This window comes from Oryza sativa, chromosome 7 (genome assembly GCF_034140825.1).
Source record: "Oryza sativa Japonica Group chromosome 7, ASM3414082v1".
Lineage (NCBI taxonomy): Eukaryota > Viridiplantae > Streptophyta > Magnoliopsida > Poales > Poaceae > Oryza > Oryza sativa.
In genome coordinates this window covers 27,650,901-27,669,673 of record NC_089041.1, presented here as the reverse complement: position 1 = coordinate 27,669,673, position 18,773 = coordinate 27,650,901, and the positions used below count along the sequence as shown (strand labels likewise).

The 18,773-nt window shown below is 42.8% G+C and overlaps 1 protein-coding gene across 1 annotated transcript; it reads right to left on the bottom strand.

The window, feature by feature from the left end:
• Window positions 1-7,077: 7,077 nt before the first annotated feature.
• LOC107277106 (uncharacterized) lies at window positions 7,078-13,980 on the bottom strand. The gene is made up of 3 exons (XM_015790590.3): window positions 13,715-13,980; window positions 8,094-10,317; window positions 7,078-7,749 (listed from the first exon to the last, which is right to left on the bottom strand). Exons 1-3 carry the CDS (start codon window positions 13,978-13,980, stop codon window positions 7,303-7,305), a joined length of 2,937 nt encoding a protein of 978 aa, XP_015646076.1. The 3' UTR covers window positions 7,078-7,302.
• Between the last annotated feature and the right edge of the window lie 4,793 nt (window positions 13,981-18,773).

The window sequence follows — 18,773 nt, the reverse complement described above, 5'->3', positions numbered from 1 at the left end:
TTCTCACCATCAAATTGGGGACAATCGACTCTAGCATTACCCCATGAGTACCAAATCCCACGCCCTCTACCGCCAACCTCACCCGTGTCCCATGGAGTGCGATGCGGGAATGGGGAAGAACACGTACCCTTGGTCGGGAGAGACATTGGAGAGGACTTGAAAGTGCATCTAGGACCACTCATTTATTTTGGTGTTAATGACAACACAATTAGATGATAACTAATTCTTTTGTTGAGATGTATGCAAGGATAAAAAGGAGTGGAACTTGAGTTTAAAAGCATTGGGGTATCTTTTGTGGTAATTATCTTCTAATCCATGTATATCTTGTGTTCTTGAATGTTAGGATGCCGTACTATTAAGAGGGATACCACATGCATATAATTGGTACAACATTAGTGCTCAAGATCCTTTGTTTTAAGTGTTCTTGTTTTATTCCTGTCGGACTATCCGATCTTGATTAGACTATCCGATGCTCAGACTATCCGAAATTTCACATAACTTTGCTCTCTGTCTTTGGTCTGAGTGTTGGCTAAAAAATATCGGACTATCCGATATAAGGTCGGACTATCCGATACATCGGACTATCTGAAATTTCTCAGAACTTCACTCTCTGTTTTGAATTGGTTTTTATTCCTATTGAGTGATTTTCAAATCAGACTATCCGATGTGATCGGAGTATCCGATGACCCAGAGACTCCGAAATTCAATGGAACTTTAGTCTCTGTGAGAGGATAAAATTCTTGATTCAAAAATAACGGAATATCCGATATGACATCGGACTATCCGATCGATCGGATTGTCCGAAATTCTCCAGAATTTCGTTCTCTGTCTAGCTTGCTTGGGGGTCAAAAACATTGGACTATCCGATGTCACCTCGGACTTTCCGAGGTGGGATGAAAAGATTCTCCCCCAACGGCCACTTTTTGGGGGATCTATAAATACCCCCCACCTAACCCTTTTCTAGGGTTACCCATCTCATTCACTCTCATTCTCTTTTGGGTTGAGCTTGGTGCCAAGGTGCTTTGGATCTTTGTGCTCTTTCTCCCTCTCTCAAATCCCTCCTTGTTCTTGGTGTGGTGAATCTTGGTGGTTGTGGATTTGGTGTTTGAGGGCCTCGTGTGTGTTTCACTCGATCTTGAGCACTAGAGTTTGACCAAGGGTTGTGTGGTGTTTGTTACTCTTGGAGATTGAGGACTCCTAGACGGTTAGGTGTCACTCCCGAGCCACCGATCTACGTGTGGTTGGCCGGAAGAAGTTTGTGAAGGCCGGATCTCGCCTCCGCAAGGAAAGAGATACCACTTAGTGGAAGGAAGAGTGCTTAGTGCAACCTCTTGAGAAAAGGGTTAGCAAAGACCCGGCTCTTAGTGAGCTCCTCAACGGAGAGTAGAATCCCCTCAAGGATTTGAACTCCGGGAACAACTCCGTGAACTTCATCGTTGGTGATCTCCTTACATCCTCTCTTTTGCTTTACTCGATTGTGCCGCTATAGATCTAGTCGCTGTTTGCGCTATACTCTTGTTTTTGTGATAGATCTACTCGTTGTGCTTCATTAGTGGATCAGACAGTCTAATCCAACATCAGACTATCTGATATTTTCGGATAGTCTGACTGTGGATCAGACTTTCCGACCTTATTTCAGTTTTAGCTTCCGCATAAAGTTTTAAATTAGCCTATTCACCCCCCTCTAGGCCTAGTTAACCCTTTCAGGACTCCTCTCCAATTGCCTTCCCCCGTGCTGTAGTTGCGACGCGGTGGCCATTCGGGCCATGAGACGACTCCCCCTCTAGAAGAGCGGATGGCTCCTCCTTAGGTGTCGAGATCCGTGGTTCGGACGGTGTGGGTAGTAGAGGAGGCAGATCCGCCAGCTTGACGGTGGCCGCAGGGGTCCGCGCCAACTTCTCCACTTGGAGACGCAGGTCCCCCATCTCCGTCCGCAAATCCGCCACTGCTTGGTCCACCGCCGGCTTCCAGCCCAACAGTTTCACCACGAACGGCTTGATCTCCTCCAGCGAACCCATGGACGCCTGGATCGCCGAGTTCTGCTTCTGAATCGCCGTCACCGTCGCCACAAGCTCGGTCAGCTGCTGCTCCATTTCCTGAGTTTTGAGTTGCTCTCTAGAGTGGTAGCGTGGTTTCTCCAAATAAACCAGGATTGGTGGCTCTGATACCTATTGTTATGGACGGGCTAGGCTTTGGAATTTGGGGATTGGGAAGAGAGAAATCAGATTGGAAAGGGAAGAACAGAGCAGCTTGGGAGAGAAGAATCTGTAGTTGGGAGGAAATTGAGTTTTGTTCTGAGTTGTTCGATGCCTCTTCTCTCTCTCGCGTGCTTATATAGCCGCACGTTCGGTTACAAGGCCTCAGGCCCATTCCGGTCCAGCAAGGCGAACATTGGGCCTGCGTAGACGCTGACTCCGCTTTGCTGGATTGTCTTCAGTGGTCGGGTTGGCCATCATGCCCGTAACATGAATATGTTTCTTGAAATTACTAGATTCATGCACCCAATAGTTGTTTTTTTAAGATCCTATACCAACATATGCATGCAACGTTATCCGTATTTTCTCTTTGTTTTCTCACAAATTTTATTAGTTGTTTAAAATATCTGAATGATATCTTAAGCCAATTTAGCACATAATAAAAATAGTGTCCTGTTTGCTTACCATTCATTATTCTTCGAAATGGGGGTATCTTAATTGGAATCATGTCATTTCTATTCATATAGCAATCCAATGTACAAATAGAATGTTCAAGCTTGTTAATCATGCAATTATGATAAATTTACAGCTATATGTTCCCTTCTATGTAATAATACTATACCAATAGTCAAAAGTTCCAGAATTATATCTTACAAATTCATAATATAACTACCCCGCAGCAACACGCGGGGTATCAACTAGTTTATACTATTATGGGACCTAAAATTGCACGATTTTGCATAGTTTAGGGGTGAAGATTTCCGGTATTGTGACTAGGGATGTCATGCAAACTCGACGTAAAGTTGCGGGATAACAGGTGAACTTATTCCGCAGCATTACGAGCACAGCATAAGTGGGCTGTTATATGGGCCAGTAGCCTGGCCCGCTAGCCCTGGGTTCCCTTCCCCTTTGGTCGATCTCCCACAGAGGGGCAGCCAGGCGCCAGCTCGGGCAGGGTACGCACGGCGCGCACCAGCGACGAGCAGCTCGTGCCTCGACGGCTGGCGGCGAGTCTTCCATCCATGGCTGGAAAATTGGCAATGGAAGGTACCCCGCTCCTTCTTGACTCCTCCGCAGTTGCTTCCTCCATCTCTTTTTCTGGGCACGGGCTGCGGTCGCCACCTTCCAGGGTTGCTCCTCAGCTGTTCGGTTAAATGCCTGAATGCACCACGCTGTTGCTATCAACAGGGAATGCAATGTTTACGTGCACAGTGCTCCACGCCTCCACCTCCATGGCTGTCAAGTTGAATTTCTGGGCATCAACAATATTATTTTTGTGAAAATAGAGAAAAGTACGTTTTAATACTCCTTCGTCCATGAATCACCCAAAAGGGAACTCTTTGCTCTGGCCACAGAAGAAGAGAGAAATATTATACTCCATAAAATGTGCATTGCCATAGTAGAGCCTGTATATCTCAGCCATACTTGGAAAGGCTGGACTGCTCCTGCCTACTGAGTACTGACTTTGTGTTGCAAGGTACATCGAAACACTGAACAGAGTTACAACAACGAGAGAACACAAGGATGGACAGGGATCTAGCGGCCACTAAGAAGCCGCAGAAAGAGAAGGGAGCAAAGCCGAAGTGAAGATGTTCCTCCAAGCATCGGTGGAGCTTCTGGCGGAGTCGTTGAGGCGGAAACTCCACGTAGACGATTCTTCTTTGCATGCTTTAAGCAGTCTTGTGGTGCATGGAAGCAAATTCTGAAAGACTACCTCATTTCTGTGTTTCCAGATTCTCCAGAAGCAAAGAAGGTAGAAGCATTTGTACTGCTCCGATGGAATGCAGCTGGGCGGCTGGATGAGGTTGAGAGCCTTCATAGAGGGAATGTTGGGGTTTGCATGAGTTAGGTCCCAAAAGGCCTTTGCCACCGAGCAGTGAAGGAAAAGGTGCTCCGCAGTCTCTGGAGCAATCTTGCAAATCTCGCAGACATCGGAGGGAGTGATGTTTTTCTTTTTGAGATTCACCCTCATTGGCAGTCTGTCTTTCGCGAGTAACCAAGCAAAGAACTGAACCCGGGGAGGGGCCTTGTTTTTCCAAACGAATTTCCAATTCGAACAGCAGGTTGGTCTTGAGTTTAGGATTCCATAAAGCTTTGAGCAGGAGAATGTATTTTGATTTGTTTGGAAGGTAAGTGATCTGCTGTCTTGTTCTGCGCTCAGCTGGAAGTTTTGAAGCAGCGTAGAGAGATGAGCCAAATCTTGTGAAGCAGCTGCTGTGAGCCTAGGCTGCCACAGGTGATCATATGAACTGAGCATTTCTTTTACTGACACAGAAGGCTTCAGGCAGTGGGAGAACAGCGCCGGCATTTTAGAAGCAAGAGGAATGTCGGAGATCCAAGTGTCGAACCAGAAAGAAGTTTTGTCTCCAGATCCAACGCAGCATTTTGTGTTAACTTGATATAGAGGCAGGAGTTTGGTTAGGCTACGGACGTGGGGTCCCAATTTGAATCAGGGAGCAACTTGTCTTGAGGAATTTCATTCCACAGCCAGATGGTCCAAGGAGTAGAAGAGACGTGAAGCTTGTGCAGGTTTTCAACAGTAAACAGGAGTTTTGTTTAGCAAGGTCCTTAATTCCTAGGCCACCGAATTTTTTGTCAGTGCAGACTTCATCCCAGGATACCAAACATTTTGAACCAGAGCACGAATCATCACCAGTCCAAAGGAAGGCTCTTCTTCTTTTGTCAATCGCCGCAAATACTCCTTTCGGGAGCTCCATAGCCGCCATTGCGTAGGTAGGGAGAGATGATAGAATTGCATTAATGAGGATGATCCTGTCTGCGTAGTTCAGTAAGGAGGCCTGCCAGCTTGCAAGGAACCTGTCCACTCTTGAGATCACAGGAGCAAAGGCATCGAAGTTTAGCTTGGTTGTGGACAGCAGAAGTCCCAGATATGTCTGCGGGAAGTTTTCAAGTCTGCATCCCAGCACATTGGCAAGCTGGACTTGATCTTCAGGGGGGACATGAATGCACACCATGGTACTCTTGGAGTAGTTTATCTCCAGTCCAGTTGCAGAAGAAAAATCATCAAGAATCCGCTTGATAAGGGCGACATCCTGGGAGGAGGCTTTGCAGATTATTAATGTGTCGTCCGCATATTGAAGTGTGGAGGGAGTCATCTGCGGGTTGAGAGGATGTCGTAGCTGGCTTTTCCGGATGAGAGTTTGGAGCACATCAGCTACAATGATAAACAGATAAGGGGATAGAGGATCCCCCTGGCGAAGTCCTTGTTTGCAGGAGATCCAATTACCCGGCACACCATTTAGGATGATAGAGGATCTGGCAGAAGCGAGGAGCATTTTGATACAAGTGTTCCAAGAATCATTGAATCCTCTGCAGTATAGAATTTTGTGTAAACTGTCCCACTGGACTGAGTCAAAAGCTTTGGCGAAGTCTAATTTTAGGATCACCGCAGGGGCTTTTCTCTTATGACAGCACTGGACTAATTCTGTTGCATGAATGAAGGTTTCAGAAATATGCCTCCCCTTGAGAAAACCTGTCTGGTCTAGCTGGATAATGGAGCTTAATTCTTTCTGCAGTCTGAAACTGAGCACCTTTGAGATTATTTTAAGCGAGCAGTTCTGCAGGGCAATCGGCCTGAAGTTGCAAGGTGCAGGTGCCTTTCCTTGCTTTTTGGATGAGCACAATGTATGCCCTGTTGATCTTGTCCAGGTCAAGGTTGTTGTAGTAGAAATTATGCATCAGGTTGAGGACCTGAGGGAAAATAAGATTCCAGGCAGCCTGATAGAAACTAGGGCCTATTCCATCCGGACCTGGGGCACTGTCCTTGTCCATTTGCATCACAGCCAGCTTTATTTCTTCCAACTCGAAGAGCCCAGAGATATTATCTGAATTAATCTGGGGGTGGCCTGAATATAACTCCAGAAGATCAAAGTTCCAATGAGTTGCTTTACTGGCTCCCAAAGAGTCAGAAAATAAGTTGTACAGAATCTGAGCTTTGGTTGAGTGATCGTATACAAAGTTGTTGTCCACCAGCAGCCCTCTGATTGCATTCTTTCTCATCTTTACAGAGGCATGAGCATGGAAGAATTTAGAGTTTGTTCCCATGAATTTGATCCACTTGACTTTTGCTCTTTCTTTCCAGAAAATCGATTCTTGCTGATTGAGATCAGAAAGTTTAAGTTGTAAAAGAGAGCGTAATTCCATCAGAGCTGAGGAGCAGGTGCCGAATTCCTCAAGGAAGTCAATGTAATCAATTACAAAGTTACAATCGTTTCTGCAAGCCTGGATGAATCTGTGATCATGTTTCCAGATTTTTGCTCTCTGCCTTACCCTTTTGAGATTCAGATTGAGATCGCCCGCCGCTTCGGTATGTGGATCTGGGAGGGACCAGCGCGATAGAACGTAGGGAAGAAAGTCAGGATTCAGCAGGGCCGAGTTGTCAAATCTGAAGATCTTGCTTTTAGGGATTTTGGTTTGGATGGAAAGAAGGAGCGGGACGTGATCAGAGGTTGTTCTTGTTTGGGAAGTGAGGGAGCAATTGGGGAGCAGATCATTCCAGGCTAAGTTGAAGAAGACTCTGTCGATACGGGTAAGTGTGGGATTAAGTCGCTTGTTGGACCAGGTGAAGAGTCTGTCTGAGAGTGTAAGTTCGAGCAGGGAGAGATTCTCAAGAGTGTCGTTGAAAAGGGTGTAGTTGTGTTTGAATGAGGCTAATCGCTATGGCGAAAAACCCAGTTTGTAGGTGTCAAAATAAATCACAGGTTTTACGAATATAAACGGTGCCAAAGCTGGGACATGCTAGAACCTGGCATAGGGATTGCAGTCATCTCAAGCATCAATAATGTTGATTTGAGATGACACCAAGAGATCATAATTGGATAAATCGTCAGAAGCTAAATAGATTACAATGCAGGACTAATGTGGTACAATCACAATAACTTTTACTCATCTAATAAGATCATATGCACATTCACTTGTTTTACCGTGTGTTAGTAATAAGCATGGTCTTCTGACTCCAACACCAGCATTTTCTGTTTGTTCTTTTTGCATCACCACAGCATCAATGATAAATTTGTGGCATCTGGATTACAATGAACAATTCATTAACTCACTACAGTTGCAATTGCGAAATTATCTACATTATTTTTCAGTTGGAACTGCTGATGTCTTGCAAGCACTGGACACCCAACATTTCTTTTGCTCTATCCACAAGAGCAAAGAGAGGTGTGTTGTATTCCATGAAACCTGCGCCGCCCAAGAAAATCCAGTAGTTCTCAGTCCTTGAGGGCATCTCTTCTACCATTGACAGTGCTTCCATCATCCGGAATTCATTGAAACAACTAGCATAGAGGGAATTGCACTCCATCATGTATATGGATTGCTCAAGTATCACCCTCCTGATCCCAGGACAATGAGCACCTGGGTTGATATTTGCATTGAGTGCATCAACTAGCCTCTTCACAAACCTTCGCTTAATTTGTCCACCCTCCAGTTTTTGGGCAAATTCTTCAGGAATAACTTTGCATATTTGTGAACTTAGGCCAATGAGGATCTCTAGTTCTGCCCCTTCTACATTCATTATTCTTTCCAACACCTGTAGTGGAAATAATATAATGTAGCATGAGTACTAAATGAGACACCACCTAGGCACCTAGCACTACGATAATTCAGCAAAGCACAGTACATTACACTCCAGTTTACTACTCCCTCCATCCCAAAATATAGCAACCTAGTACTAGACACCACGATATTTTGGGACAGAGGGAGTATTAAATATTTTTTTCAGATAATACTAGTAAATAAATGCCCCATTTAATAAATAAGGGTTGGTGAAATTTCATCAGACAGCATAAAGACAATATGCAAACAACAAAGAATATTATCCACCAGAAATATTGACTGCATCTATAATCTATTGCATGAAGTAGCAAGGCTCACCTCTTGCAAAGTGTGAGATAACTCTTTCAGGTCTGATTCTGTGAGCTTGGCTTGGGCGTGCTGGCACATACTACGCAACAAACTTGCTGCCACATATATGTACTTCTCATCAGGGATCAAGATCATATTTTTTAACTTATTAATGAGCTCTGGTTCCTTCATCATAACTAAGCAGTTATGCACATTATCCATTGCCAACATTGCCAGTGCTTGCCCAGCTACCTTTGGTAGAAAGCAATCAACATTTGTGCTAGAGGTTCCATCTGATTTGATGAATGCCTTCATCAGCCTGGTTATGAGCACCTGCATTTGCCCTATCTCCTGCCTTGTGTCACCATCAATGGCAAGATTTCTAAGGATTCCAGCAACAAGTTTACTTAATTCATGATGGCTGCTAGTGTTTCCCAAGATATCTGCGAGGTTTCTTAATAGGAAGGGATGTTTTGATATCTTATACCTGAGTGCTATGCCAATTTCCCCTCCAATGCTTGTCAGCCTCTGCAACACCTTCACTGATGACTTCACCAGGACCCATTGTTGTGCCTCGCTAGTTGTTGTGTCACCTCTGAAGCTTGTGAATCCTATGATCTTCCAGATGAGGTTAGTTTCTCTATGAATTTCCACACAGTTATTTTCATCACCACTAGCAAGGTTGTTAACAATCGACATCCCCAGTGCAGGAAGAAGATCGTGGTCTGTCAACGGTTTCTCCTTGGGGATTGACCAGTACTCTGAAATCCGCTGCCAGGTTCTGATTACGAAGGATATACGTTCATTGATATGGGTTGATCGGGTTTGTGTCTCCAGCAAGTTATCAGTGTCCCCATGTCGCTCTTGAATTTGACATTGGTCATCAGCTGCATCATGCCTATCCTCTTGGCTTTCTGATGTATTGTGAATTGGGGCTTGCTTTCCCTCCTGTTCACCATCTACATCCAGAAGTGGGTTTCCCTTTTTCGGTTTGCCATGAATGTCTAGAAGTGAAGATACAAGCTGCACTGTCCCAGGAACAGTGATGACCCGGAGGCTCTTTGCAAGCTCTGCAGTGGCCTTCGCTGCATATAATCTGACTACTGTATGGTTTGGACTTGACCAGCCCAACATGCTGATTAATCTGGCCATTGTGTTGGTAGAGGTGGTGAGTTCTGATATGATCCGTTCCCTGGTTGGTTCCCTTTGAAGAAAAACGTGCAGCATCTGGACACTAGAGAGCTGCATCTTGGGTGAGTCTGAGTTGAGGGAATCCATTGCAAAGGTGATGAGGCTGATCTTCTTTGGAACAAGCACACCTCCTTCCATGTATTTCTCGAAGGCGTATGCGTAGTACAAATTGACAGATGCAATGCCCCACTGACCTCCAAATCCACTCTGGCGGATGAGAGATCTCCGAGGGATGAAGGAAAAGAACTCCAAGATACAAGCTGCAATGTAGAGTATCCCTTGGCCAAGCACCATCCCGTAGAAGATACTTAGAGATGGCACGAGGGTTTCATCCTCTCCATCTTTTTTCTTGTCAATTAGCCAATCAGCCCAGTGGTAGTACTGTGTGAGAAAGCGGAACAGCGGGAGCAAGACACGGATTGTCGCTGCTGGGATCTGCAGGTTGCCGCATGACACTAATAGTACCAGAGCAAATGCTTCCAACATGATGAGCGCATCTCGATTGTATTTATCAACCATAAGCAAAGGCATAATGATTGAGGCAATCATGCACAGTTTCAGAATAATCTGGCACCAAAACTCACGTTTTCTGCCTAGAGTACCATTTAGTAGCTTGATTATACTCAGGAACCGGAACCTGCTGATTGTCACGAGGAGCACAACTACAAGCAGCACTACATACGCTATCGTCCATTTGGGCATTGAGGCATCGGTAAAGAGTTTGTTCGTCTGAGAATTAACATAGAGTCGTAGTATAAAGGGACCCAGCAATAGGATTGCAACCATGGGGCTCCATAACGATATCGCACGGCGTATCGGATAGCTTGTGTGTAGTCTTGATGCCGCTGAACATACAAACTGGACAATTGCTAGGAGTAACATCACCCCAAGAAACCATAACGGGTTCATGAAGTAAGGAATGTAGTTCCGGAGAACCGTGCAGAGCATAGCATTGGAAATACATGCGACCATGATCAATCCATTCCAGCCAGCAGCAGGTCTGAAGGCACCTCTCGTGCGGAAGAACAATTGGTAATCGAGCCTATTGCTGCGGCTGAACATCCTGTATTATGTATAAGGTAATGCAATTAATAAAACTAGTAATTCAAATTGAAAATAACTATGGGATTGTCCCGCGCAAATCGGGCGGTGCTAGATTTTAAAAGCAAAATTGAACTTCCCCAAAGCGACTTCTCCGGCGAGATCGCCTGTTGCTCAACAATGTCTACACATTTGTGATCACTAGCTCGTGTGATTCTTTGTAGCTTCCTAGCGCATATGTCCTTGATGGGAACTTCCTGGACAGGCTCCGTATCCATGGCCACCATGGAGGTGGTAAGAGAGTATCTCCAGCAGAGACGCTAAACACATGCCCTAAATGATGCTAGTAGGGGTTGAAGCTAAAATAGAAAGTCCAGCAGAATCTCCGCTAAAGACCCTCAAATCCCCTCCCAACACAATAGAGCAGGACATCTGGCAGGGAACACAACGTAGGAATAGGGAAGCCTCATCCGACAAAGCCCACAATAACCGGAACCAATACAGGCGAGACGAGCTTAATTATATATGGGCGCGAGTGCGCGACTAAAGAGTGCAGGTGCACCAGTCAGTCTCAATATCCAAAGGAGATAGATCGAATTAGAGTTTTCCTATGGTACACCTTATATACTTCCTCTGTCTCAAAGAAGTGGATGTTTCACCGCCCCAGTGTTGTCTTAAAAAATACTCACTCTGTCCTAAAAAAAAATGAATCTAGAACTGGATGTAACACATTCTAGTATCCAGATTCATAGTACTAGGATGTCTCGACATTCAGACATCCTAGTATTACATATCCTAGTATTAGGTTGGTTTTTTATGGGATGGAGGGAGTATGTCGTTTTAGCGATTTACATAGAAGTGGTGGGACCAGTCTATTCCGTGAAACCAGAACATATGAAGTTTTTTTTCTCTACTGTGATCTTATCCTCTCGCGTTGATTCAGTCACCCCCACCCCGTCAACTCCTTTGTCGCTCGCCCCCCTCCCACTAAGCCGATCCCCAATCTCCGTCGGCCCCCACGATCACCGCTTATTCAAATGATAACTGAATCAAATAAACAAGCATAGTGGCCCGCGCAGATTGCGCGGCTAGCATCATTATATTTTCTCTCATATAATAGCATATATGTTTTCTCATTATATTATTCAAATATATTAAAATGACAACATAATTTTAAATTTTGCAATAACTTTACAAAACTACTAATGTGTAATATTTATATTATATTTTATATACGTGTTAGTTATTAATTATTTTTAATATCAAATTTTAGTTATTTGTAAATTATATATATTCCTATATGGACTCTAGACTCGTCTTTTAATATTTCTTTTTTTAATTCTGAATTTTCTGTAAATTGTATTTTTATATAGAGTCTATGCTCTTCTTCCAATATTATTTATTTTTATTTATGAATTTTTATTATTTCTAATTGTATTTCTATGTGGACTCTAAACTCATCTTTCAATATTCTTTAATTTTTAATTTCGAATTTCAGTTGCTTCTAAATTATATTCCAATATTTGTATTCCTATATTGACCTTAAATTCTTCTTCCAATGTTTTTCTTAATTTTGAATTTTAGTTATTTGTAAATTGTATTTTTATACAGACTCTAAACTCTACTTTTAATTTTATTATGTTTATTCCAAATTTTAGTTAGTTTTAAATTCCTATATGGACTCTATACTCTACTTCTAATATTCCTTATTTTTTTAATTCCGAATTTCTATTTTTTTTTTCTAAATTGTATTTCTATATATACTCTATACTTTACTTCTAATATTCCTTATTTTTAATTCCGAATTTATATTATTTCCTAATTGTATTTCTATATGTACTCTATACTCTACTTCTAATATTCCTTATTTTTAATTCCGAATTTCAGTTATTTCCTAATTGTATTTCTATATGAACTCTATACTCTACTTCTAATATTTCTTTTTTTTTTTAATTCTGAATTTCAGTTATTTCCTAATTGTATTTCTATATGGACTCTAGTCTCCTCTTCTAATATTCCTTTTTTTCATTCCGAATTTCAGTTATTTCCTAATTGTATTTCTATATAGACAGACTCTAGTCTCCTCTTCTAATATTCCTTTTTTTAATTCTGAATTTCAACTATTTCTAAATTGTATTTCTATATGGACTCTAGTCTCCTCTTCTAATATTCCTTATTTTTTAATTCCGAATTTCAGCTATTTTTAAATTGTATTTCTATATGGACTCTGTCTTTTCTTTTTCTCCGATTAATGTGAGAATTTCTATGCCATGAGAGCGAACTTGGAGGTTCCTTTTTCTATTCCTTTAATTATATATTTAATTCCAAATTTCTTTCTAAATTGTATTTCTATATGGACTCTAGTCTCCTCTTCTAATATTTCTTATTTTTAATTCCGAATTTCAGCTATTTTTAAATTGTATTTCTATATGGACTCTGTATTTTCTTTTTCTCCGATTAATGTGAGAATTTCTAGGCCATGAGAGCGAACGTGGAGGCTCCTTTTTCTATTCCTTAAATTATATATTTAATTCTGAATTTCTATTTTTTCCTAATTGTATTTCTATATGGACTATATAGTCTACTTCTAATATTCCTTATTTTTAATTCCGAATTTCAGTTATTTCCTAATTGTATTTCTATATGGAGTCTATACTCTACTTCTAATATTTCTTATTTTTAATTCCGAATTTCAGGTATTTTCTAATTGTATTTCTATATGGACTCTAGTCTCCTCTTCTAATATTCCTTATTTTTTAATTCCGAATTTCAGCTATTTGTAAATTGTATTTCTATATGGACTCTAGTCCCCTCTTCTAATATTCCTTATTTTTTAATTCCGAATTTCAGCTATTTGTAAATTGTATTTCTATATGGACTCTGCTTTTTCTTTTTCTCTGATTAATGTGAGAATTTCTAGGCCATGAGAGCGAACGTGGAGGCTCCTTTTTCTATTCCTTAAATTATATATTTAATTCCGAATTTCTATTTTTTCCTAATTGTATTTCTATATGGACTCTATAGTCTACTTCTAATATTCCTTATTTTTAATTCCGAATTTCAGTTATTTCCTAATTGTATTTCTATATGGACTCTAGTCCCCTCTTCTAATATTCCTTATTTTTTAATTCCGAATTTCAGCTATTTGTAAATTGTATTTCTATATGGACTCTGTTTTTTCTTTTTCTCCGATTAATGTGAGAATTTCTAGGCCATGAGAGCGAACGTGGAGGCTCCTTTTTCTATTCCTTTAATTATATAATAGATGGGGTAACTTGGTCATTTGCACTGCTCACTAATTTGGGTCAGAAATCTGAAAGCTTCAGTTTTTTTTTTTGGACGGAGGGGGTATTAATTAATGAGACGTACTGGGTTGTCTATGGACTATGAAGAGAGCATGCATATGTATCGGTGCATACCTTGTAGCTTCTATGAAGACTATGACCGTCGCGTAATAGAAATCGTCGTAGGAGCGGAGCATCGTCAGGTAGCCGCCTAGCAGGACGACGGTAGCCCAGGTGAAGACCAGAGAGCCGAGGGCGTTGCCCGTCCTCTCCATCAGCGCCACCACGCGAACGAAGCAGTTCACCCACTTCTCCGGCGCGGCTACCCGCCGCCCTCGTCGGTCACCGCCTTGCGCCGGCGGCATTTGGACGCGGTGTTCTCCGCCGGCGATGTCCGCCATTGATCCCACACCACACCTGACCTGACCTGACCCAACTCAAAGGGGGCATCTAGGGACAATCTATATATGACGGAAACCATGTGAGCTTGTCAGAAATTAATACATGTTCATTTGGACTGGGCGTCCAATTAAAAATTTAAGGTTTCAGCTGCCTGTCTGCTGTCAGTCATTAAGCGCAAAAGTGTAGGAGGTTTCACGCTTGTTTTTTGTTGTTTGGCGACCATGCCGTTCACGCCTTCAGCCATTAATTAGGATCAATTAATTTATCCCAAAGTGCATTGCAAACTTTGCAAAAGTTGTGGGAGCTCGTGGAATATTAAGATCCTGATCACGCCGGAGTTTGGATATCTTGCGTGATGTTTGCATCGATGCATGGCAGTATTCTACTCCCTCCATCACAAATTATAAGGTCTATATTTTTCTTACACGATCTTTAATGAAATAATTTGACCATTAATTTATTTTATGTTATGTTCCTAACAAATATGAAATTAGCTTCACATAAAAGTACTTTAAAAGATGATTTTAGTGATATAACATGCATAATACTTAGCATATAGGTTAGTACGATTATTAGTCAAAAGTTATCGAGTTTGATTTTCTTTAAAAAGAGGGCGTCATATAATTTGGGACGGAGGGAGTAGGAAGGTAACCTATGCTGAAAGCAAAAAGGAGGTAAGAAGGGCAGGCATTGGATATTTGGATCTGTCCAATGATGCACATAACTCTTTTATCACTAGAGGTGAGGGCTGAGGCCTGAGGGTATACCTGATTTTGATTCAGCTAAATGTTGCCTTTTTTTTAGCACCAATTAAATGACAGCGCGACTGCTTGCACTTTCCCTACTTGGTTAACAAGGCCAACCGCAGCCAATCCACACTTCCTCGCTAGGCATGCAGCTCCATCCTTGTGAAGGATAAAGGCACACAATATCCCTAATATGATATATGCAGTACTGTAGCAGAGGATAGCAGGCATAAGGATGTGTTCTTTATTCCCTCTTTCCAACTTCTACTTTCTCTTTTTCACACGCACGCTTAGTAAACTATTAAACGAACGTTTTTTTGCTAAAAAAATATTCTACAGAAAAGTTGCTTTAAAAGCTCATATTGATTTATTTGTAAGTGGTTTTTAGCTAATACTTAACTTTTTTAGAAACAGTACAAATACAGCCGCTCACCCCTATAAATGCATACACATACCCTAATACTATGAGCACCTCCGAAAGACTGGGCCGACATATTTTTAAATTGACGAAGTCACCATGGGCATCTCGTTGTTGACGGGTACATCACCTACCAACATATTTTATATTTTGAGATTAACGAAGTCACCACAAGCACCTCATTGTCGACGGGTACGTCATCTACCAGCATATTTTTAGATTGACAAAGCCACCACGGACGCCTCGCTGTCGACGGGTAGTCGCTTATCACTGAAAGAATAATTAGCCGTAAATGTGCGAGGACCCATGTCAAATTTAGGATTTGAACCCGATGGACTGATTCCAGTTAAACTACGCTCACTTCACAGCCAATACTTAATTAATCACTTGCTACTACGTTGGTCTGTTTTACGTGTTGGAGTGTGTTTTTTTTTAGGGGAAATCAGAATTTCCATTACTGAGACAGCTGAATCATCAGCAACCAGATACATGATTTGTGCCGGAATAGGAGCCAGAACAGGGGCCTCCTCCGGATCACAGACACTACCCAAAGCTGCCAACTCATGAGCTACTCTGTTACATGACCGAGGAACATGATTAACACACCAATAAATAAAATTCAAGCGCAGTAAGGTTTGAAGCTCCGCCACCAGGAAAGACACGTCGCTCAGCTCGAACTCGTTCGTGTAGACCGCTTGAATCACAGCAGCCGCGTCTGTCTCAATAATCACCCGGCCGATTCCCATTTCAACTGCTGCCTGGACTCCCTGTAAGCATGCAATGAGCTCACCATGGAGAGGATGCATAGATTATTAACTCTCCCCCGGAAAGCAGCCACCACATCACTATCCGCATCACGAAGAACACAGCCCCAGCCGCCATTACCAGAAACAGGATTAAATGCTGCATCGCAATTTACGTTGACATGATCAGTCATTGGTTTCTCCCAGCGTGTTGGAGTGTTGGTGGGAAAAGGTTCCCAACCCTCTAAAACAACACAGAATGAACCCTGAAGGTGACGCTTCCGAGTTCTGCGCCCTTGGGGGGACTCATGGGCCGGATTGGATTACAAGCACAAATTGGGCTTCAGTTTTTCCATAATAAGTTGGGCTTTTTTTAAGGAGAAAATGGGCTTCTACCATGCCCGAGAATGAGGTGGGCCACGATCAGCAGGGGCCTTCGCAGCGGGCAGCTCGGGCATGGCGACGAGCAGCTCGCGCCTTGACGCCGGCCGGCGAGTGCGAGCCCGCTCCCATCCATGGCAGGAGCCCGAGAGTGAAAGGTACCCCGCTCCTCGCCTCCCTCCTCCGCAGTTTCTTCCTCCATCTCTCCTCTGGACCTTTGTTTTCTAGCTATGTGCTGCGCGCGCTGGAGATCCACCCGCCGGGGCTGCACGGCTGTTGTTTGTTGAAATGCCTGAACTGAATCGACCCTGATACGATCTATCACCAGGGGATGCAATGCTGACATCTACAATGATGCTTCACCTTCATTGGCTGTCAAGTTGAATGCCTGGGCAATTCAACTGCCAAAACACGGAAGAGGAAGGTGCGTTTTTTGGGGATTACAGGAAGGTGCGTTTTAATACTCCTTGGTCTTCAATGTCGTTGGTGTCTCCGTTCTACTTGTCTACATGGTTAGGAATCTTCGAACTGTGTGCATTTGTAGTAGTTCAACTGCATCATAGATATGATTTTCGTGAGGAAATTAAGCTTGTTTACTACAAATATTAGTACAACCTACATATGACATACAGACATAGTCAGTTGACACGGCTGATGCTAGTACCATTCATGGCCCATCGGCTATTTTGCCCTGGCCACGAGAGTGGAAAGTAGTACGCTGTGCTCCATGAGTCCTGTGTCACCTGAGAAGCTGAGAACAACATGTAGTTTTCAGTTTTTGAGGATGGGTTTTCTACCATTGATAGCTTTCCATCATCCAGCGTTTGTGGAAATCGCTTGCATGGGCAACATGGCAAGAATTGAACTCCATCAAGTATATGGAATATGTAAAATCAAAGTGTGTTTGATTCTTCTGTGGTGATGAACAATTGGCATATGTGATTATTGGTTTTGATATTTGAAGATTATTGGCGAAGTGGTTTTAGAAATGATTGGATTTTTCAGACGGTGAACAGGGACTGCTTGATTTGGGTCCGGTCAGACCGGGCTTGTACTGCCGGTCAGACCGGAGGTCTTCGAGCTGTCAGACCGGCCAGCCCGCGGTCTGACCGGCCGATTCTGTATCGGTTTCGGTTTCGGGTTGTTTCATTGGATTTTCGTGGATATTTCATGTTTATGACTTCTAGATGGATACTATGCGTATGTAATACTGTTGTGTGCTAACAATGAGTCAAGTTGGAGATAGCTTGTGCTCGGATATGGTTTTTTTGTTTGATTCATGTGTAGGTAATCTTTACGCCTCGGGAGAGTATTGCCGGTGATGGATTGAGAGTCAACTTGGAGATAAGGTGACGTCCGGACGGTCAAGATATCATGCGGGATACTTAGGATAAAGATTAATGCATGTGGTTGGTGAAGATTCCATATGGCATACGATGGAGATATTGTGTGCGTATGGGATACGGAGTTATATTTTGGATGGAGTCCAAAATTGGTACAATTGGAGTTTGTAAGTTTGTTTCTTGTACGGGAAGGTTTCCTAGGTGGATTAGGACTTCCTGTATGAGTTGGGTTCGTGGCTTTAGGCTGCCTACGTCATGTATAAATAGAGAGGGAAGGCGTGGCCTCCCGGTATCGCTTTTAGAGCATTGAGTTGATAGTTTAGTTAGGGTTTCGAGTTTAGTCGAGATTTTTGTGAGGAGTGTTGTTGTTGCACTTTGTAAATACAGAGAGATGTAATAAAGTTGTCATCTACTTCAATAGATCTTCGATTTGTGTTTGCTCGGGTTCGACGGTCTAACCGGCGAAACACCGGCGGTCAGACCGGCGGCTTGGCGGCGGTCAGACCGGCGGGTACTCACCGGTCAGATCGGTGACGGTGACAGAAGGCAGAAGCGACTCAGGAGCGGTTGGACCTAGCGATTTACACCGGTCAGACCGACGGCACAGGCGCGGTCAGACCGGCAGATCAACTTCGGTCAGACCGATCTACATCGATTACGAGGGTAACTTTTTATTCCGCAAAAAGTTTTGGTTTTTGAGTATATCAACCATTCACCCCCCTCTGGTTGGCTTAGTTCTAGGTATTCGATCCTACAGAATGCTGAACAATCACCCTCCTGATGTTGGGACTGTGAGCACTGGGACTCATATGTGCATTAAGTGCATTGACAAGCCTTTTTACAAATCATTCCTTAATCCGACCATGCTCTAGTACTCAGGCAAAGTCTTTTGGAATGACTTTACAATTTCGTAAACTAAGGCCAATAAGGGATTCCATTCCAGTAGTTGCAACCATTGTGCCAGTAATGATTGTTCCACACAAGAATTCCACCTGTTTTTAGGCTGTTTCTACTCATGAACTCACTCTTGTGGTATAGCTCTAGTCTATGGATTCTGCTACAAGTCTCTGTGCATATCAGCTTATGCATGATTATGTAATATTGTACAATTTAATAACCCATTACAATTATAAATGCGAAATCATCTCCTACATTTTTTTT